This window comes from Ooceraea biroi, chromosome 1 (genome assembly GCF_003672135.1).
Source record: "Ooceraea biroi isolate clonal line C1 chromosome 1, Obir_v5.4, whole genome shotgun sequence".
In the NCBI taxonomy this organism is placed as follows: domain Eukaryota; kingdom Metazoa; phylum Arthropoda; class Insecta; order Hymenoptera; family Formicidae; genus Ooceraea; species Ooceraea biroi.
In genome coordinates this window covers 23,414,276-23,436,783 of record NC_039506.1, presented here as the reverse complement: position 1 = coordinate 23,436,783, position 22,508 = coordinate 23,414,276, and the positions used below count along the sequence as shown (strand labels likewise).

General features: G+C 38.6%; 3 protein-coding genes across 14 annotated transcripts in view; 2 read left to right on the top strand and 1 right to left on the bottom strand.

Annotated features, from left to right (window-relative positions):
• Positions 1–818: 818 nt before the first annotated feature.
• LOC105287482 (methyltransferase-like protein 13) lies at positions 819–5,315 on the top strand (the record flags this gene model as incomplete). Its single annotated transcript, XM_026971740.1, has 7 exons — positions 819–985; positions 1,079–1,334; positions 1,553–1,770; positions 1,935–2,240; positions 2,350–2,702; positions 2,791–2,972; positions 3,259–5,315. Coding segments are annotated over 7 exons (2,007 nt in total), but the record flags the coding sequence as incomplete, so codon positions are not given.
• Positions 5,316–5,560: 245 nt separating this feature from the next.
• LOC105283430 (methyltransferase-like protein 13) lies at positions 5,561–8,789 on the top strand. Of its 2 annotated transcripts, none has more exons than XM_011346171.3 (9): positions 5,561–5,659; positions 5,726–5,967; positions 6,063–6,185; positions 6,270–6,486; positions 6,594–6,812; positions 6,923–7,185; positions 7,288–7,649; positions 7,736–7,917; positions 8,191–8,789. In XM_011346171.3, exons 2-9 carry the CDS (start codon positions 5,876–5,878, stop codon positions 8,737–8,739), a joined length of 2,007 nt encoding a protein of 668 aa, XP_011344473.3. In that variant the 5' UTR covers positions 5,561–5,659; positions 5,726–5,875; the 3' UTR covers positions 8,740–8,789. The 2 variants fall into 2 exon arrangements, with proteins under 2 accessions (XP_011344473.3, XP_026830640.1); XM_026974839.1 differs by having other exon boundaries at positions 5,631–5,647; positions 8,191–8,739.
• Positions 8,790–8,971: 182 nt separating this feature from the next.
• The window catches only part of LOC105283428 (SUN domain-containing ossification factor), a 29,496-nt gene continuing 15,959 nt past the window's right edge, over positions 8,972–22,508 (bottom strand). For 4 of the 11 annotated variants that reach the window (XM_011346161.3, XM_011346164.3, XM_011346167.3 and 1 more), the window contains exons 2-6: positions 18,481–18,906; positions 16,243–16,841; positions 14,270–16,158; positions 12,767–14,056; positions 8,972–12,282 (exon numbers count right to left, since the gene is read on the bottom strand). In XM_011346161.3, the coding sequence (XP_011344463.1) occupies positions 12,262–12,282; positions 12,767–14,056; positions 14,270–16,158; positions 16,243–16,841; positions 18,481–18,638 (3,957 nt within the window). In that variant the 5' untranslated portion in view covers positions 18,639–18,906 and the 3' untranslated portion in view covers positions 8,972–12,261. Of the gene's footprint in view, positions 14,057–14,269; positions 16,159–16,242; positions 16,842–18,480; positions 18,971–22,508 lie in introns of all 11 variants that reach the window. The other 7 variants (XM_011346160.3, XM_011346162.3, XM_011346166.3 and 4 more) reach the window with 4 other exon arrangements.

Sequence of the window (22,508 nt, the reverse complement as noted above, 5' to 3'; positions counted from 1 at the left end):
AGCCCCCCCCCGGCTACGCCACTGAATTACAATTACAATTATGATTACGATCAGGCACATGAATGTTATAATCATTAGGAAAATTGACAAGACCTATTGTTGACATTCAACAACAAGTGCAAACGATCCTACATACATGTATATCTACTCTATAATACAGTACAACAATCATGCGATAATGCAAACTAATTTGTAAAATAAAGTATCTAAGCCCGCCAAGACTATGGGGCCGAAATCATATATGATGTCTACAGGTCATTGTATATACCTGCAATGTCCCTACGATGTCCTTTGAACTTCTGTGCTGTATGGGACAATATATCCGACATCGTGTAACGTCGTTTAACGCCGTTTTATCGCGCATGTGCGAAAAAACGCCTCACCGCTTGAGACACGTGGTCACATGGTAGAGGGTGGAGTTACCTTTTCCGGCAGTTAGAAAAAGGACAGTCCGAAAAGGCACGTGTTACGTTTCCCAGCGAATATTATACAAAGTTTTATTAATAAGCTAATTCAAATTTTAGCAAAAATATATATAAAATTTATATCACGGATTTTACGAATTTATGTTACGTTTCATTCTGTGGATAAACGAAGTGTGATAAGTGATATAAAAATCTATCTCACATTGTATAAAAATATAAATTTGACAATAAGTGTTTCACGATTTATAAAATAAATTCATACAATATGAATATCTTGCTTAAAACGCACGAAGAATTCAATTATGCGGAATATTGGGACACTTTTTTCAAGAAACGTGGCACGAAAGCGTTTGAATGGTACGATCTTAAGATTTTCTATAATATCATTATATTACAGTATACTATCGTAATCGCTTTTTAAACATTTTTAACTTCAGGTATGGTGAATTTCCGGAATTATGCAACATTCTGCTACAATATATTAAGAAAACAGACAATATCTTAATTATTGGTTGTGGAAAGTCTACGGTAGGCATGTCTTTATACGATGCTGGCTACAAGTATGTTCTTTTATGTTACTTTGTATTTTATATACTACTTATAATATATTCATATGTGCGTACTAAATCGTTGCATAAATTTTTGTTTTGAAGAAATATCACTAAGATTGATATATCGTATAAAACTGACGTGCCAGATCCCAAAAAAATGTTTACTTTCTTTGATCTGCCGTTGATGCAGTATAGAAGGAAAACTGTACGACCAGATTTAATCTCTGAATATATGGATGCTACGCAAATGACATACCCGGATGAGAAATTCAATGTAGTTCTTGACAAGGGTATTTTAGACATATTAATGCCAGATACCGAGGAAACGACAATAGCCAAAATAGACAAATACTTTAAGGTAGGACTTACTAATTATCATAAATTAAAGGATTGCGGAGGATACCTTCTTTAGAAATTGCTATTACATATTGTAGTGTATTCAAACCATCTCATAACTTTTTATTTCTTTACATACAATATATGTAGTATAATAATGTAGAACTTTATATTGTAATATTGAAATTATATTCTAAAACATTTCGCGTTTTGGTATATATTCGGTAAAATTCATTTTAGGAAGTCACGCGAGTATTACGGAACGGTGGCAGATACGTCTGCATTTCGTTGCTACAAGAGCACATTCTTCGAAAGCTCCTATCTTATTTTCCTGCTTCAAACTTCATGTTCCACATATCACGATGCCACGATGCCGAATCGAAGGCACGCACGGAAGGAGGCAGTTCGATCCCGATCTTCATGATTATCGCTACGAAGTGCAGCAAATTACAACAGACAGAGAGAGAGAGACGTTTATTTGCGCCCTGGGACAGGTCCCCTAAAGCGCAGAAAGTGTGTAATGAGGAAACCATGTTAACCATCTTAGAATTCTCACGTCGTATTCTAGCAGTTAGGTAGGAAACGTTCGTTGAACTTATTTTTTTAGACTGTAATTTTGATAGGTCCTCGAGGTAGATCTGGTCGACGGTCGACTTGAACGTCTTTCCTCGATCGAGGACATGATCTCTGCCGTGTTCTCCACACAACAATTGGCATTGATGTTAAATAAACTCCGTAATAGTAATATCGTCGATATCGGCGAAGTATCGTTAGATTTGCAACTTCCGGGTGACGAACATCCCCGGTACACGGTCTACGTTATTGACCGACCATGCACATATTGTGAGAGTACATTTGCAGCTTACATCGACCGACCAAGCACACATTGTGAGAGAATGTTTGCAGCTTACATCGTGCCACAGGGAAAGTAAGTCCGACGATTTACTATGTTTTTCTGTTCTCTTTGGTCTGTGTTTTCTCTATTCTGTTTCCGACATAAAATATGTTACTCATCTGATTCTTCCTTAATTTGACAGAGAGACGGATTGGTTGTACAGCACGAAGGAAGGACGACAAGAAGCTGTGAAACAGACGGGACGGAACAGACTTGCGATCGTCACTTTGCGGAGAGAACACACATTCAAAAGTTTGTTCTCTGTAAAGCAGGAACTGGCAGCATGTATGTCTAGTTTAGCACCAGACTTTTACAAGGAACTTGGAATTCCTGTTCTGATTTTGGGTGACATTGGAACGCGAACTATTTGGTACCAAGGAGAGAGTAATATCAGCGGACCGTTCGTGGTTGAGGACGTAAAGGATTACGAGGTCAGACGGCTCATATTTCTCAATAATCCATACGTAATTCAGAGTGAAGCAAGACTGAAGGAAGGTATCAATTCATAAATTGAAAATTTTATGATCAGTAACATCAATACGCGAACATGATGTGACTGATTAATAGTACAATGTTTTTACAGCAAAAGGACGACGCGGCCGCACAAGGAAAATCGCTGATCTCGAATTTCTGGCTCGTGAATATCATGGATATATGGTTGGCTACGTAAATGCAGTGATAGACACAGAGGCAGAAGACGAAATTTTGGTCCTAGGACTTGGAGGCGGTGGTCTCTGCATGTATTTACATCGCTGTTTCCCTAAAGCAAGTATCTTGTTATTTGCATTCTTACGAATGTACGTAGCATTAAAATTATCAGATCAAATTAGCAAGCATAAAGAGATTCGTGTATAAAATTTCTTTACAACGCACACAAGAATGGTTGTAAACTGAAATTTCTTTACGCCACGCGATTATGGTTTGTAAATCAATATCAGAAGTTAGTCATGAAGGATAAGTCAATTTATAATATGTCTTGTGTAGCTAAATTGTTGCTGAAATTTTAACTATCCCCGTAAGTTACTGGACATTATTTTCTATTTCCTTTCAGTTAAGAATTACTGCGGTCGAGATTGATTACGCGATCCTGACAGTTGCTAAGCGCTGCTTTAATTTCGTCACCAACGATAGGGTCAAAGTGGAGATTGCGGACGGGATTCAGTTTGTTAAAGATGCTGCGACGAACGGCAAGAAATACAAGGCCATACTTTGCGACATGGACAACAAAGATTCTAGCTTCGGGATGAGTTTTCCCCCGAAGGAATTCCTCGAGATATCCGTACTGAGAGCAGTCGCAGCATCTTTAACGCAGGACGGTCTATTCATCCTGAATCTGGGTAGCACAGACATGAGTTTGAAGGAAAAGGCAACGGATGATTTAGAGTCAGTATTTGAATCAATCCTTGAGTACAATCTAAACAGTGCGAACGCGGTAGTTGTGTGTTCCGCAGAAAAGTACAATATAAAGGAATGGAGAAATAAATTCAAAAATGCCATTGTCGACTTCGACAAGCTGGCAATTGCGAGAAAATTATCTTTCTCAATAAACATTGCCAGAATTTTGAAAAGCCTGTAGGTAGAGTCTTAATAGTTTTGTACAAACGTTACTTTTATTACTGAAATCATTAGGAAAGAAGGCCAGATGAATGGCTGTTTCGACACTGCCAAAGACTGAAAATCCTTAGTTCACTTGTTACATATGCTACAGATTTACAATACTAGCAGTGAATATCGGAACGCAGTCTATGCCGACAGAAACAGATGATGCTATTTCCTAGAAGCCTTATGCTGCAGCTAGGAGCAACAAGATTATATTTTTGTATCTACCATTATATTATATTATTATATCTGTTCAAATATAATTTAGTTACTTTAGTAAGAAATTGGAAATAAGTTATACATCTTATTCTATGTACTTTTTGCAACCGTGTCATATGTCTTACTAGATTTATGTTTACTATAAGACTGAACTTTTTTGCGTACTTTGGGAAAATAAATGATTAAACGGTGATATATGTTTTTTCGCAAAATGATATATATTTTATGATGCATGTATCAATTACACAGCAAATTCAGTATTCAAACTGAACATCAAAGTAAGATTGATCAAAAATATTTATTCAACGATTGATATTTATGTAACTGTCCTTTTCACAAGTGGAATAAGTATTGGGCCATTGGAGTAAAAAGCGATTGAATTAATGGAACCAAAACATCCCTTCAAACGTGCGAATCTTTTTTTTCTTCTTCTTCCTTCTTCAAACATCTAACGCAAGAACTATTATGGCAGTTATATAATTTTGAAATATCAAAATGCCATTCCACATTTGGAGGACACCTGATATCCGACTGTTCGTTCTTATTTGGGCAGCGTACCCAAATATACTTTATCTTGGGCATGAAATCGTTGGGTCGAGGTTCCAATTGAGCCTAAGAAGCTACGAACAAATGCTTGCTTGGGTATTCAAAAAACATTGGTATTTTTTGACTAATTGATATTATCGAGCTTCTTAAATGAAGAATTTGATAAAACCTTAATCTTTTGACGATAATGAAATGTTAGCATTTCATTATTTGTGACGTATGCAAATTCCAATGATTCTTTAACTCTTAATTTTTAATTGTCGACCTTTCGCCTATGACGTAAGTTGATTTTAGTTAGTTATCCAAAACTCTTATGCATGTAATATCCTAATAAATATTCCATAAGTCTTGCATAAAGTGCTAATATTCGCGTCTCTACTTTCGGTCCTTTGTCTTGTCGCACATCGATTGCATGTCGAGCATCGATATAATCGAATATCATAAAGCACACGGCGAGCAAGTTTAGTAGAAGCACACGTGCAGTGAATGTTTTAAAGATAATTGATAAATATTTTGATAATATAAAGATAATGATAATGATCGTTTACCGTACAGAAAAAAGATAATGATATATAGCGTAATAAAAAAATTAAACAAAACTAACCACCATCTTTCGTACAATATCACAATGCAATCAGGCAAACGATAAAAACGTGTACACTTCACACGTAGTCAGCAACGCGAGTTTCGTTTCACCAGTTCATCGTCATAATATCAGTCAGTGAAGTATGAAAATCAGTGAAAAGGTATGTCGATAGTCGCCCGTACAATTTTCTAAAAAATATTTATATTTATGAAACAAGCAATTTTACATATTTGATAAAAATAGTAAAAAAGTTGAAAAATGATAGAAAGGTAAAATAATTTATAAAATAAGATGTCACACTATTACTAGACACTAACAGGCCACCAAGACTAGGGAGTCGCACCCACAGTATATCCTACATGATACGACATTGTTTAACAGTCGTTTTGCCGCGCATGCGTTAACAACACTGTGGTAATATCACCTTTACCGGCAGTTGAGAAAACACAAAGGAACAATTCGAAGGAGCACATGTTATGATTCGCACCGAGTAATATAAGAGGTTATATTAATAAATTGATTAAAATTTGCGAAAAATATATGAAGATACAAAATATTTACATTACAGATTTTACGAGTTTATGTTACATTACATCACATTCTGTGGATAAATGGAGTGCGATACGTGATAAAAAATCTAACACACTTTGTATAATATATATTAAAATATAAATTTGACAATAAGTGCTTCACGAATTATAAAATAAAGTCATACAATATGAGCCTCTTGCCTAAAACGCACGAAGAATTCAGTCATGTGGAATATTGGGACACGTTCTTCAAGAAACGTGGCAAGAAAGCGTTTGAGTGGTACGACCTCAAGACTTTTGACTATAATTATGATTAACTATGATCATTATACTACCATAATCACTGTTTTTAAACATTTTTAACTCTGTCTTTAGGTATGGTGAATTTCCAGAATTATGCGAAATTCTGTTAAAATATATTAAGAGGAACGACAATATCTTGATTGCCGGTTGTGGAAATTCTACAGTAGGCATGTCTCTATACGATGCTGACTACAAGTAAGTTCTTTTACGTTATTTTGTATTTAACATATGTAATATTCATATGTGTGTATCGTTGCACAAATTATTTTTGTTTTGCAGGAATATCACTAACATTGATATATCGCATACTGTCATCAAGCAGATGCATGATATAAATAAAACTGCACGACCAGATTTAGTCTATGAACATATGGATGCTACGCAAATGACATACCCGGATGAGAAATTCAGTGTAGTTCTTGACAAGGGTACCCTAGACGCTTTAATGCCAGATACAAAGGACACGACAATAGCCACAATAGACAAATACTTTAAGGTAAGACTTTCTGATTGTTATAAATTAAAAGATGAGGGATAATTTACTTAAGAATTGCTATTTCGTAATGTGATCTGTTCAAGCCATCCCACAACTTTTTATTTTAGGAAATCACGCGAGTGTTACGAAACGGCGGCAGATACGTCTGCATATCGTTGCTGCAAGAGCACATTCTTCGAAAGCTCCTGTCTTATTTCCCTGCATCAGACTTCATGTTCCGCATATCGCGATGCCACGGGGCCGAATCGAAGGCGCGCGCGGAGGAGGGCAGTTCGATCCCGATTTTCGTGATTATCGCTACGAAGTTCACCAAATTACCCCGGAAAGTATGTCATGAGGAAACCATGTTAACCATCTTAGAATTCTCACGTCATATTCTAGCAGTTTGGTAGGAAACATTCGTTGAACGTATCTTGTAAGACTGTAATTCCGATAGCTCCTCGAGATAGCTCTGGTCGACGGCCCACCTGAACGTCTCTCTTCGGTCGATGACATGGTCTCCGCTGTGTTGTCCACACAACAGTCGGCGTTGGTGTGCAACAAGCTCCACAAGAGTAATATCGCCGACATCGGCGAGCTATCGTTGGATTTGCATCGTCCGGGTGACAAGCATCCCCGGTTCACCGTCTATGTCATTGACCGACCATGCAAGCGTTGTAGTACGAGAACATATGCTGCTTTCATCGTGCCACAGGGAAAGTAAGTCCGACGATTTACTATCTTTTTCTGTTCTCCTTGGTCTGTGTTTTCTCTGTTCTGTTTCCGAGATAAAATACATCTGATTTCTTTTTAATTTGACAGAGAGACTGACTGGTTATTCAATACGAAAGAGGGACGACAGGAAGTTTTGAAAAGTGCGGGACGGGACCGACTTGCGATCATCACTTTGCGGAGAGAACACACGTTCGAAAGCTTGGACAGGGTAAAGGACGAGCTGGCAGAATGTGTGCGCGACTTAGCACCAGCCGACTTATGCGAGAATTATAGTATCCCTTTTCTTTCTTTGGGTCACATTGGAACGCGAACCATTTGTTACGAAGGAAAGAGTGATATGAGCGGGGCGTTTGTAGTCGAAGACGTTAAGGATGAGGGTAATGAGTTGAGACGGCTCATATTTCTCAATAATCCTTACGTTATTCAGAGTGAAGCCAGATTGAAGGAAGGTACCAATTTATAAACTGAAAATTTTACGATCAGTAACATCAATACGCGAACATAATGTGACTGATTAATATCAATTTTTTTACAGCAAAATCGAGACGCGGGAACACAAGAAAGGTCGTTGATTTCGGATTTCTGGCTTGTGAATATCATGTATATATGATCGGCTGCGTGAATGCAGTGATGAACACAGAGGCAGAAGACGAAATCTTGATCCTAGGACTTGGAGGCGGTGGTCTCTGCATGTTTTTACATCACTGTTTCCCTAAAGCAAGTATCTTCTTATTTGCATTCTTACATGTGTATGTAGCATTCAAATTAACGGATTATAAAGTGCAATCGAGATTTGTGTATACAATTCTGTCACAACTCACACAAGAATGGTTGTAAACCGAAATTTCTTTACGCCAGGCGATTATGGGTAAATTAATACCAGACTTAATCTTAAAGAAAGACAATTTATAATATGACTTGTGTAACAAAATTGCTGAAATTTTAACTATCCTCGTAATTTAATGGACAATATTTTCTATTTTCTTTCAGTTAAAAATTACTGCGGTCGAAATTGATAACACAATACTGACAGTGGCTACCCAGCACTTCAATCTAGTCCTTAACGATAGGATGAAAGTGGAGATTGCGAACGGAATTCAGTTTGTCAAGGATGCTGCGGCGAGCGGGAAGAAATACAAGGCTATACTTTGCGACATCGATAACAAAGATACTACCGTCGGTATAAGTTGTCCCCCCAAGGAATTCCTCGAGATGTCCGTGCTGACAGCAGTCGCAGCTTGTTTAACGGAGAACGGTCTCTTCATCTTAAATCTGGTCAGCAGGGATACGAGTTTGAAGCAAAAGACGACGAATGATCTAAATGCAGTGTTTCTGTCAATTGACCATTACACTATTCAAGACAAAGTGAACGAGATTATTGTATGTTCCGCGGAAAAGTACGATCAAAAAAAATGGAGAAACAAACTCAAACATGCCATCGCCGACTTGGACAAGCAGGCGGTTGCGAGAAAACTATTTTCCTTCAAGGACTCAGTAGACATCCCCATGGTTGTGGAAAGCTTGTCTGTAGAATCTTAATTATTTTGTACAAAAGTAATTTTTATAAATAAAATTGACAGAATAAAATTAATAGAATTTTTAATTTTGAAAATTATATTGATCCGTACAAATAAATTAACGCTTTACGGTCCTGTGTCGAGTCTTGCGTGCATTTTGCTTACTTGATTTATTGTTATACATTATTAAAACAATGTGACCAAGGGAGATTTGAATCGCGCAATGATTTCAGAATAAATCGTAATAGGGTGTACATTAGGACAAGTCTTTTGGCAACTTTATTCTTTCGCAGTGATATACATTATACACAACGTGCATTATTCTTGTATATACAGACGTACAGTTTAATTACAAGCGATGATCGTATTCAGATGCATGAGTGTAACAATCATTACGAAAATTGACTAAACACTCAACAGTAGGCGCAAACGATCTTATATGTATGTATATCTACTATCTTTCAATATGTGCACTCCCACATACACACTTTTTGCAGTCTTTGCACACTTTTTCTACAATGTACAAATAACAACAATCATTCGATACTCTCGCGCGATTTTTCGCTTCTATAAATCATAAATTTATCTCAAAAAGGAACGTATTTATAACAAATAAATATTCGTAGGTATATAAGTAAAAAAACGTTGCATATGGATTTCATGCTGAATAGCGTCAATATATACTGCAGATGGAATTTCGACGTGGGTAGCTGAATATCTGTTATTTAATAATATTACTTAATATATGAAGACTGTACACATGATTTCCCATAAATAACAGTTTACAATTATGGTATAATTGCATTTCCCGTTTTTTTCTAGATTCTTTAGAATAAAGAAATTTAAAATAAAATAATTAAGTCTAAAGAATTGAGAGGAAAACGGGAAATCCGATTACAAGAATAAAGCTTTCTAAAGAATTTAGAGAAAAACTGAGAAGTAGTTATTCATTTACTTTTTTGTAGGAAAATGACAGATCTCGCAATTAAAGACTAGCATAAGATTTTATTTCATGAAAGTAGCGCAGCTCCATTTTCCTAGTCCCTTGAAACTGTTAATTCGAATAATCGACATTATAGAATTATAAATAACAATCCTTCATTCGTATTATACTATTAAAACTTTTATATATAAATACATTATAAATAAACTTGAACAGTCTAAAATGATTCTACTAATAGATTAATAAATAATACGAATGTAGGATAAAATATCGTACACGAAGAATGAATTAATTATAATGCAAACAAATGATATAACATTCTTACATCGTGTGGCACGCACTTTGTTATTTTATATTATGAATTTAATTTTACAAATTAGGTGACTATTAAAGCTTACAGTAGATCTTTCGAACATATTTAACTTCTCGGTGGAACAATCTATACATATACAATATACCTCGTTGCAAATATTAAATAGTGAAACGCGCATCTTCATATTAAAAATGAAATGTGTTACTGCTAAAAGCAGCCGTACGCATTTCGGCAAACGAGCTTCGCATTTTCATTAACACGTTCCGTGCCGAGCCGCATTTCTCGATGACTTTCCTTTTTCTCCACACAGGCATTTTATAAAAGTTGTTACAATAAAAATTTTTGTCCTCTTTGCACTTTAATAGTTATACGTATTTTTCTTGATAACATAAATATGCAATCATATAAATATTATATCGTAAACAAAACTATTCGATTCGACAACGTGAGGCATGGGGCATACGACTCATGCGGCAAGGAATGTGTTAATTATAAATAATTATAAATAAATCATCCATTATTCCATCGAAGCCTGCGATTAATACAATGACAATAATTATTCCATTCGATAATAGAAATCCTAATGAAATATGGGTCCTTATTCTACTGCATATAAATAATCGGTGAAAATTAATAATGTATGTACTCATATAACAATAATTTATAGCTAAAAAAAATGTATCTGCTAAAAGCTCGAGAAAAAGCTCGAGCACGAGCTCAAAACATATATACACTCTTAATATCAATTACGATTATTTATCTGTAATCTTTAAATGCACGTTAAGTAATAGGACACGTTTTCGATTAGAGTTTAAGTTATTCCAGATAACATTCGCATCCTCCAACTTTTCACTTTACATCAACTTTATATTTCTTAGCTCTTCTTCCTCATTTGCGATACTGTAGACCGTCGCATGATTCTCAGGAGGATTTTATCACAGCGCAATTCTTTATCAAATACAAAATGCTGGCACAATCGTTGTGAATCTGCGGAATATCTTCACGGCGGGTGTTAAGTAAAATAAAATAGTGGCAAAAAAAAGACACGACTGTGCGCGATACATTTCACATTTAGCGCTAAATATGGTCGTTTAAAATAGATCGTTTTTTCACTAAACGACAGAATTGTATTTGCGTGTGCTATCACATATTAAAAATGATATGGCTACATTTAGCACTAAATTCGTTTGAACACTAAAAACGATCGAACAGAAAACGAGATAACGGGGAAAGGGGATGAATAACTGCGAACGCTAACGATATCAAAATTCCTATGTACGCGCGCGCATCTACATGATTTTCTATTGAATATTTGAACAGCCATTCTTGTGAACATTGTCGGAAGACCAGAACGATAGACTATCAGGAAAAACGAAATTGCGTTAAATAACAAATGACTCGTCAGAGAAATGTGACTCGGATTTATCTAATTCTTGCAGCATAACGTGCGATTCCGCTCACGGATGTTGACTTAGATCTTTCGATAAAGATAAAAAGGCTCGTAGAGCCGACACACAAGCATAAAAGAGGGAAATCCTATAAATCAAAATTTAAAATCAAACCGAGCAACAAGCACATACACACGAAGTGTGCTTAAGTATATGACGTGCTACATAAAGTACCATGCCGGCGCTTTGAGAATTCGAAATTTCAGTTGTGGATGTGGATGCGAGAGAGTCTCTGATCCTTCTCAAAATAATTCTTCGTGTGCAAGAAATCAGAATACTTGATTAGATTTCCACAATTTTTCGTCACTTCCTGCGATCAACTAATTTAACGTAATTAAAATGGATTAAGTTATCTTAGTTAACTAAAAGTCCCTTCTTTGCATTATGATTATGATTATGCGATATATGACAGAGGCACGCGAAAAACAGCCAACGAATCGAATGCCAGCCACGACATCGGTGGAAATCAAAAGATTTTCGTAGATCTTGTAAATTGTCTTAAGAAATTTCACCTTCATAACATTTTACTCACTACTCACACCCCCTCTCTCTCTTTGGCGATGTATAAACTGATGGATAAATATTAAATTAAATCTGGATAATCTAACGAAAACGCAGGAACGTTTACTAGATCATTGCAGTCACTTGTCGCTGTGTCGATCAAGATCCATCACAAACGCGTAAATTAATTCTATCCTTAAAAACTATTTTACTCATCTCACGTAACGGTGAGGTAATCTTGCGCGCCGGTCACAATCTTCACGCTCAATGCGAACGACCACATCAAATTTCCGTAGAATACTTCTATGTTCTAATTTCTCTGCATTTAGCATGCTGTTCTCAAGATACCGAAACGGACCACTAGAAAGAAGAGAAAAAGTCATCAACTGTATAACGAGTGCGGTGAAAAAACTTTTCGGCTTAAGCGACCACTCAAATAATTTTCCTTGATTTACGATTCTTCATCTACAAATTAAACAGTAAACCACTTCAAGTACTCCTAAAAGTTACAATGAATTTTTTAATGTAGTAATTAATTTTAGCAAGGATTAAACTTTTATCGACTCTAACAATAATTCTCGCTTATTAATTCGTGCTATCAATATTGATGGCTATTAATTAATAGTGAACTAAAAATCATTGCTTGAACGAAATTATTCGTATGTCGCGAGTTTTTTTTTCGACGCCTCATTCATTCGCTTTCAGTATTCTGCACGGATATCCGTACATTTCCTCGCTCGGACCGATTGCTTTAATTCATTATGCAGATTGTTACTAAGACCGACGCGCCAGCCCAGTCTGTACCTTGTCTACGGGTCTATTTCAATCAGAAGAACTTCCTCACCATTTTCTTCAGACCGGTGCCTCTCTTCTCCTTCTTGCCCGACGTGGGCGTAGCGCTACTACTCCTCGACTCATCACTTTCCTCGATCAAACCGTTCGCGGGGTTACCGTTAGCGTTACCGTCGACAGTCTGCGTGTTCAGGTTCGCGGAGCTGGACGGGGCAGATCTGTCGTTCAACCGCTGCAAGTCCTGATTCCACTCGCATCTGTCATTCGAACTTGAGTTTAAAGAAAGTTTCCGCTTGCTCCTCGTACCCAGAGCAGTCTTCATGAAAGATGGCGAGCTCAATTTTGCGCCTTTGAGGATACCGCTCCTGAACGAACTGCTCCTCGACACTTCGACCTTCCGTTCGATCGTGATCGATACCTCGCCAGGTCTGTCCATAGTCGCCGACGACGAATTCGACTCGCTCAGCTCGTCAGCCTGACAACCGAGTTCGGAACTTTGTTCGGCTTTCGCCCCGAAGATTTTCTTGCTGTCCGGCACGAGCTGCACGATCCGTTCGATCCTCTCCGTCTGACCATCGAACCAACCGACACTGGTCTCGGGCGCAGATTCTGGCCTCTTGTCGAGATTCTGCGATTCCGTAGAGCGCGGAGGATCTATAGACGACGCTCTTCTTGACGGCAACGTCGTGCCACCCGGGATCACATCCAGTACGTTCTTATAACGAATTGCCTCTCGCTTGGCATCGCTATTGATCGCTGTTCTATTACTGACGGTCGTCTCCTTCTTGCGTTTCTTCTTGCGCTCTTTCTTCGTTATCTCCTGAGTTCGATCATCAACCATCAGTTCGTGATACGTGCCACTAATGTGAGAAGCAATCTCGCTCGGTCGTCGTTTTTTCGTTTTTTTCGTCCCATTGTGAGAAACAAAATTCTCTGCGCTCTTCTGATGCGCCGCGTTCTCTTGCTTCTCCGTGTCCGCCTGAAGTGTCTCCTCCTCTTCGAAATCCTCTCCTCTGCGGCAATAGGAAATAATTAGAATGATGATGATGATTTCCAAGCAGATCAGCAAAACGTGTTGAATGATCGTAGAGAAACGACTGCGCCAGCTGTCCTGATCGTAAAGCAAAGCCTGGAATGATTTGGAAAGTTCGGCGATCTCCTCCTTCAAAGCCGCGATCTCCTCCACTCTCCTTGCTTCGCGTTCTTCACCTTTCCGAGATTCCTCGTTCATAGCGGCCACCGCGCGTTCCCATGAACGTTGCATCTCCTCTACCTGCTTCTTGTAACGACGACTCAACTCTTCCAAGTATTGCCCACTGAGTGACATATTTCTCTCTAAAATCTAAAAGAAAAAAATAATATTCAATATTACTTTTTTCTCTTAAATTTTTCCATTTTTCTCTAAAATAAAATATCCGAAAATCTAATCTCTTTTAAAACTTTTTAATTTTCAAATTAATCTTTGTGAACTTTCTAAAACTTTGAAATATGAATATTCCTGATAAAAATTAAAGATTATTTCTGCGATAGAGAGAGAAAGATATTCTCTTCTTACCTTAATTCTGTTGGATAGTCGGAGGAAAACGGATTCCTTCTGAGGCACAGTGCTTGCTGTGGGCAGAGTCATCGACAACGAACTCGAGGCGCCATTCTGCATGTTAGCCGCATCGCCCTCCAAATCTTTCAAATCAGAAAACAACGTATCCAATGCGATATGATCTTGAGACGACAGTCGAACCTCTTGCTCGCCTAAATCTCTCATCTTCTCTTTTCCATCTGATTCGCCGCTCTCTGACTTGTTAGTTTGAACTTGCGCGCTAGCCTCAGTGTTCTCTGCATCGGGCGTGAGTGTTTCGTCAACTTCTTGATTATCAAGATTCATCGGCGGAATGTTGCTTACCGTTTGCAACGTCATCTCCACTGGAGTGCCCTGAATTGGCGGTTCCTCGATCTTCAAGGTCGGTGTCAGATTAGACGGTGGAACGGTCGTTAATACTTCCGTCTGCTGCGTCTCTTCCATGGATTCCTTACTAGGCTCCAGGATCGGTACGGACGATTCCTTCTTCGGATCTTCCTTGCTGAGCGTCTTCGTGGGCTTGATTTGCGACGCCAAGCTCTCGGTACTGGTGGAAGTCTCTATAGACGTCGTGTTGACGCTCTTCTTGGCCTCCTCGCTGATATCCTGAGTCGGGTGTCGTCGAGTCTCTTTAGAAGAGGAATCCGAATCCAGAGTGTCGGAAATCTGATGAGAGGTAATCTCGTTGCTGTGATCGGTATCCTTGATGGATAGAATATCCTCTTTGACGGCATCCTTAGAACTGTTCACGGGTATTTCATAGCTAGTGTTCATCACTACCTTACGCTCCTTTGTCGCCAAAACGTTACATAACGCCACGATGTACTCGGGTTTAAAAACAGAGGCTAAAAAAGTCGCTTGCAGATCCTCCACAAGATTGAAGTGCGTTGTGTCATCGCGCCTTTCCTCTTCTTTCTTCCAGAGCGACTCGATCTCCACCCCGTACAGACTACACACTCCCTGTCGCCGTAGTGTTTCGTTCACAAAGTCGATCTTCAGCAAATTATCCAACTGGCGGTCGCGGCAACTGACCAGTTGGAAAACGCTGGCGAACTTCTGATCAGTACAGTTGCCACAAAGGATTGTGTATCTGGGCGTCATGCAACTCATGTACGAGTTTTCCAGAATGCTGCCGCCGTCGATGTTCTGCTGGATCTTTGTAATGTTGTTGCCGGTGAGATCACTCGACTTCACCAGTACCTCTGCCGCCTTCTTCATGATGCTTAGCACGGCGTCACGAGCGCTACCGAAGAGATTCGTCGGCGGTGAATCGCCCTCGCTGTCCAACGACTCCTCCTCATCGCTATCCTCGTAGTCGTCCTTATCCGCGCTCGTCTCTTGCAGGATCTGATTCTCCGTCTCGGTTTCCAGCACTTCGAACTCGCTGGTGCCGTAAGCGCGAAACAACGAGACGGGACAGAAGTGTTCCGATCCGTAATGTGACTGGAGCTCGATTTTGATGAACTTGCCGAAAAAGTGAGGATGCAGAGCAAAGCTCTGTATATCCTTTATGTCCTTAGCAGTGAATTGGCCGACTGGGCTCCAGTCTTTCGTGGGATAACGATCGCTCACATAGACGGAGAAATCCTTCGGCGACGAGCTGAAAAGCTCAAAATTCGCCAGCTCGATTTTCTTCGCTTGGATCGCCTCGCAAAGCTCGACGACAAACCAGACGCGCGACGTGCAGGCATTCAACATATATTCGTCTCGCGTGGACACCAGAACGTTCTTTGCGCTGCTCGCTTCAGGATTGGCCGCCACGATCTTGGCTCCACAATCGGGCGAAGCGTAATTTTTCGAACGAATCTTCATGCCGCTTACACCTCGTCCTGGACCGCCCGGCGTCTGCACGGAGACGTTTGGATGAGCTGTAAAGCAAAGCGACAATTGTGAGCGAAATCTTTCGAACAATTGTAATCAAATCAAAAATACAAAGAAGCAACAATACTCACTTTTTTTCTTCTCAGCCTCCTCCAGGCGCTTTTGCGCCCACTCACTAAACGACGGTATATCCTCATGCGGATCTGTAGGACCGGAAGTGACAAGCCCATCCAGGATCACCGCCGCACTCTCGTCTCTGCTACCACCGAGTAATTGCTCCCTGGCTGCCGTATCATTCAATTCCGGCGCCGTAGTGAACACATCGTCAATCTTCGTGGGCAACTCTTCAGATACTTGGTCGACGTCCTCCTCAGTTCTCAGCTCCGATTCGTCCGTATTAGCCTTCTGCTCCGCCCGGACGATCACGACGACTTCCGGCGTCTCCTCGGTGATCTTCTTCAGCAGAAGCGCTTCCTTTTCATTTTCGGAGAAATCGGTGTCGTTTAGTCGATCCGTCCTCTCGTCGACGATTGGTGGCGAGGAAATTTGTATCGTCGACGTACTCGGATGTTCGGACTGCCTGGTCTGATTGTCGCTTAACAAGGAAGTATTCTTGATGGATGACCCCGAAGAAAAATCGCGGTCAGTCTTCGGCTCGACCAGATTCTGCAACTCCGCCGCTGCGGTGTCCACCAGAGTCAACACCACCGCCTGGCCAGTCTCGGAGATCCTGCGAACAGATTGTCATTTCGCACTGGTGAATCTTCGAACTTCCTGCAAGTTGAACTCTATCGGTACATGGCACAATACTTATGGCGGTTGGTATCTAATTGTGCACATAATATTATAATTAAATATACAAGAATAAATGTAAGATTACTTAATTTTATATAACATTGTATATTTCATATTATCCAGGGGGTCTACCACACTTCAAAAAAGTGTACACCTATTGCCGAAAACGGTAATAAGTTCCGCATTTCTGCAGTTATTACCTTTGTTTCCTATATTGCCCAAATATTGCTTTTATTACCATTATTAATTAAGTATTACCGTTACATTACCGTTATTGCCAAATATTGTGCATATATTTCCTTATTTCTGAAGCTATTGCTTTCTATTTTCAAGAAAAAGAGAGTTAGAAAAGTATGAAAATTTGCATTTTAAATATGAAAAAATCAAAATTTAAAAATTTATTAGTCCTTAGAATGGAGCAAACACAAAATAACATAAAATAAAATATTATAATAACATAACATATTTTATGTTATTATATATGTTATTATAATATTTTATTTTATGTTATGTTATATAATATTTTATTTTATGTTATGTTATGTTATATTATAATATTTTATGTTATGTGTTTTACATTAAATATTAATATTTAATGTAAAAAATTTTGGATTGTTATTATAAAAGAAATATTATTTCTTTAACATAAAATATGTTATGTTATTATATATGTTATTATAATATTTTATTTTATGTTATTTTGTGTTTGCTACATTCTAAGGACTAATAAATTTTTAAATTTTGATTCTTTCATATTTAAAATGCAAATTTTCATACTCTTCTAACTCCCTTTTTCTTGAAAATAGAAAGCAATAGCTTCAGAAATAAGGAAATATATGCACAATATTTGGCAATAACGGCAAGGTAACGGTAATATTTAATTAATAACGGTAATAAAAGCAATATTTGGGCAATATAGGAAACAAAGGTAATAACTGCAGAATGTGCCAGTCGCGACAGAATGTGTCGTAGAATCCTGAATCTTTTGTAGGAATCAAGTTTTATGTATACATTTATGGAGATCACCTTTTTACTGTGACAGTTATACTATATATACTATATAAGTAAAATATGGTTAAATATTAAATATTAAAATAATATCTGATTATTTACCCATTTTGACAAGAGAGAACACCAAACTCTTACTAGAACTGAACTCAACTCACTTATTTGAACTCAATTTATCAAGAAATTATTAAGCACAGTTGCGAACTGTAGTAAGAACAGAAATGATAGTGAGGATATTTGCGCGCCGGCTCGTGCTTGTTTAGCTATTTCTGTTGTATTGCTTATTTCTTTCCTGTTTATTTCCTCTATTGCTGCTTTATTATACACTATTATTTTTTATTTCCGTCTATTGCCTACTATTGCTTTTTTGCTCAATATTGCCGCTTATTTCCCAATATTGTGTAGTTATTTCCTTGTTATTGTTATGTATTGCTCAAAATTTGTACACCTATTGCCGAGTGCGGTAGACCCCTTGATATTATCCATACATGTAGTATTTAATTTTTAATCTTTCTATCTCATATCGTATCTCGATTGTATTGCATGTTCCGCGTTAACTTTCTCACCGATGGTAGAGACACGTAGGAAGACTCCATAAGATCGTCAAGAACATTAAATACAAGGTGGCCGCTAGAAGAAGGTGTCTGGGTTGCTCGATGGTATCGTCGACCAAATCAGACAAAAGACATCTACCGTTGCAATTTTTAACGATACTCTTAGCCATGATCTTGGCTTGAGAGGTGCACCTCACCGGTCACGACTTCACCTTTTCTTTGCCACGTTGTCTCGTCGTTGCGACTTCTCGTTCAGACTTGTTCACCATTTTTTTCACACGTTTATCAAAAAGCGTTTCTCACAGAGTCACTCTGGCGATTTAATCTCACAACAGAAATATCGCGTATATTGTCCGTCGCGTTACTAACCACTTGAAGCCGGAGCTCATCTCTAAACCCGAAAAACCCCCAGATTTTTGCGAATTACGGTAGAGAGTTCTAGAATGAATAGAGCAGTAGCAATATACGAAGAAAATTCTTCGCGAGAAGTATCAGAATTTTTCTGAAAGATAAAAATCTCTGTAAACTGAAAAGCTTTAAACTTAAGTGTCAAGCGAAAAAGCAATATCTTGTCAATATTACTATCCTCTCACTTCTATAAAAAAATGTACCTTCCTACTTTAATGTACGGTTTATTGCGGTCGTTTGGTTGGTATTATTTGCGTGACGTATGTCCAATTAATAGACACGAGCTATACGAAATTTATTATCGACGCCTATACATATATTTAGAATATTATTGGTGCTGACATGCACATTCAATATTCGAGAGTTGATTCGAGAACGCAGCGGACATCGAGCACGTCTTCCTGTCATATCGCACCGGCGACGCTTGATCACTGTCAACGTTGACTATGGCGGTTCCGGGCAACCTTGTGCTGCGTTTTTATCTAATCGCAAAAGCGTAGTAACAGAAATTTCAAGCTTTTTTATATTTTTATCACGTTAAGCTTTTTTATTTTTTACGTAACGTAAGGTAAAGTCCACAAAGAACTCACTTATCGAAATATGTATCGCTTGCAAAATGAAGTCAACCGAATGTCTTTTTCGTGTACAGCAAATAATATAAATCTTATCACGAAATATTCGACAGGTCTGTGCACAATCACGGCAAAATATTCGATGTCATCGCGCTGCAAGCTGAACTTGGTGCGAAAAGTCACGCGCGGCAAGAGCACCGACGAGCTTACCGGTTTGGCTGATGATTCCCATGTGTAACTACATAATTAGAAAGTACCGAGACCAGTTGTTTAATCCGGTCATTCGCCGGAAAGGCTGCGGATCTGATCTGGTACCAATTGGAACTGATCGATCGATAGAAGTGTGCGACCATCGGAAACCCGAAACCGGGTCGTCGTAATTAATACTTTGAGCCATTAACCGACACGCGATCAACTTGCCGAGCACATTACGCCCGCATGAATCGCATAGCGACAGGAAAATCGACTTCCGCGCGTCACTTCCGCTAGATAATAAAAAAAGGAAGAAAAGAAGACGATTGTATCTCCATTATGACAATGACTTCGGATCAGCCGACTTATCGCTGCGTGTGCATTTAATCGGAACGAATGATGCATTGTGAACGAACCCTCCAGACGATGTCATCCCAAATAGCAAAAGCCTCGTCAGGATCGTTTCACGGTCTGGTAGACATCGATCAATGAGCGGGATGGTTCGTGAAGTGCGACCTACCACCGAGAAACCGCAATGTCGTCTGCAATACATCCGTCCGGGTTGCAATTCGCGAACACCGATGTCGAGCACAACTCGGTGAACCCTCGGCTAAACTAATACGATAGGAAACGGTTATCGGGAACCGGGACAGAACCCAACTGTGGTAGAACACGAAGAATGGTCAACGGTCAATAAACTGGCCGATGAAAGCAATCTGTCTAAGGATAACGAGCAAAAATACAACACAATAAAAATATATAATTTTACTGATCCGATTTAGATTTGGATATGTCAGCTCGATAGCGCCCAAGTGGAAATAATTAATCGTAACGGGGTAATATAGTAAAGCAAGCTACCAAACACAGGAATTAATTCATCGATTACTTGCAGCAGCAACGGTGTTGTACAGACGATGAAAAGTCACGTCACACGTCACACGTACGCACATGTACACACGAGTTAATTCGACCTATTAAAAATAGACTTGCATCGCCCATTATGGCGACAGCGGGACAATTGTTGAGTAATCCACGCAGCAAATAGCACATTACCTGTCAGCGCCTATAAACGCAATACTTTTTTACACGCGATACGTTCACAGCTGCAGGCTACAGGTTTCATTTGCAGGCTACAATCATTTTACGTGGGCAAGCAAAATAGTCAACGGCGTACGATCTCTCGCGTTTCTTCAATGAGCTATTAATAACGTTTTATGATTCTAAAGTCATTCACACATTCGTTGTTACGTAACTCGGCTGTGCGTTACGGCATTATTGTAATGTAAATTGAATGGGCGACGTTCTAAGGAATGCCGTGAAAATCATTTTCTTTTATCAAAAATACGATAAGATATACAAAGCAAGCTTGTAATCCGCGTATAAATTCGATTCAAGAATAATATAGTATACACAATGTAGGAGTGATACGCTATAAATTGCGAATTTGTGGACCGTCTCATTATTGGTGATCATTATCATCGTATTATGTCCTGCAGGCTTGCCCATTATTAATTCAGACAAAATAATTATCCTCTCAATAGATAACTGGAATCCAATAATAGTCGGCTATTTCCGGAGATTATATTATCGCAATAACTTGCACCGATTTGTGCATCGATCGCGCCCCGCATTGAGACTATAATAATTACGAGTTATATGAGAGAAGAATCAGCAGGGACGTTTTGGTCCCTAAATGTGAAAATTCTGTTTCGATTTATTATTACATGCGCTAGTAAACGAAAAAGCATTTCAGTCAGTTTAGCGATCCGGGAATACAATATGCATAAGCACGCTGAACCATGTATGCAGGATGCAAAGCAAAATGACACTATGCGAAACACTTGCACAATATCACCGGTATACAATGCTTCGTTATTCACGTCATAAACTCTATTTGCATATGTCTATTAAATAGAACATTAAACGTAACAGAATTCAACGTGCGCGAAATTCAGCTTCCAGCTTTAATTCATCGGGGGATGCACAACAGAACTCTGCTGTAAATTTGCAATATATTCACGTGTTGTTTGCCAAAACGCCAACACATATTCACTGGAAAAAAGAGAGAGATTAAAAGAAAGGCAAGTTGGAGTGCGATAACACGTTACAGCCAATGGTCCATTTTTCTTTTATACGGTTTTGATGAATGAAATTGAATGACGAATAATAATAAATAATGTTCATTTAAAATTCTCGAAATCCAATTTCCGATACATGATTTTATAAATCTTACAGCGTGTTTTGTTTGTTGTGCAATGTGAAGCAAGCACACCGATAAATGCAATCAGCTACCGAAGAGAAACAAGGCATGTGCATTATTACCACTTTACATCGCATAAATCTTTGCAAAGAATCGAATTGGAGATTTACACGAGACAATTCGGCAAATAGCAGTCGAATGGTGAAAACACAATTATTAACTAGAGAAATTTATTCGCAAAAAAACGAAAGCTGCACGTATTGAGTCTGTAAACCTGTCGCTCGTAACTGGAACGACCCTTGGAGCGATCCGGGCCAGTTTTTCCACTTGAGACGGACTCTTGCTCATTATGAACAAGATACTGTTAAACATAAAGTTGTTGTAAACATGCACATAATCTCGAGATTGTGCCGTCAATTTATTAAACGCAGGAATACGTCAGTAAGTCTCTTAATTATGCAAAGTTTACGCATTGAGAGTTTTACCTGCTCTACAACTAACGCAATTAACGAGAGTCATAATTACCTGAATATAAATGATGGAAAAATTAACTCGCTATGAAGTCAAGACCGAAAGTTTACCCATGATAAGCGCGAAAGCGGAAGCTGGACTAACTGAACGCTAAATGAAAGGTAAAATTAAAACCTTGAGAGATGCGAAAGAGGATA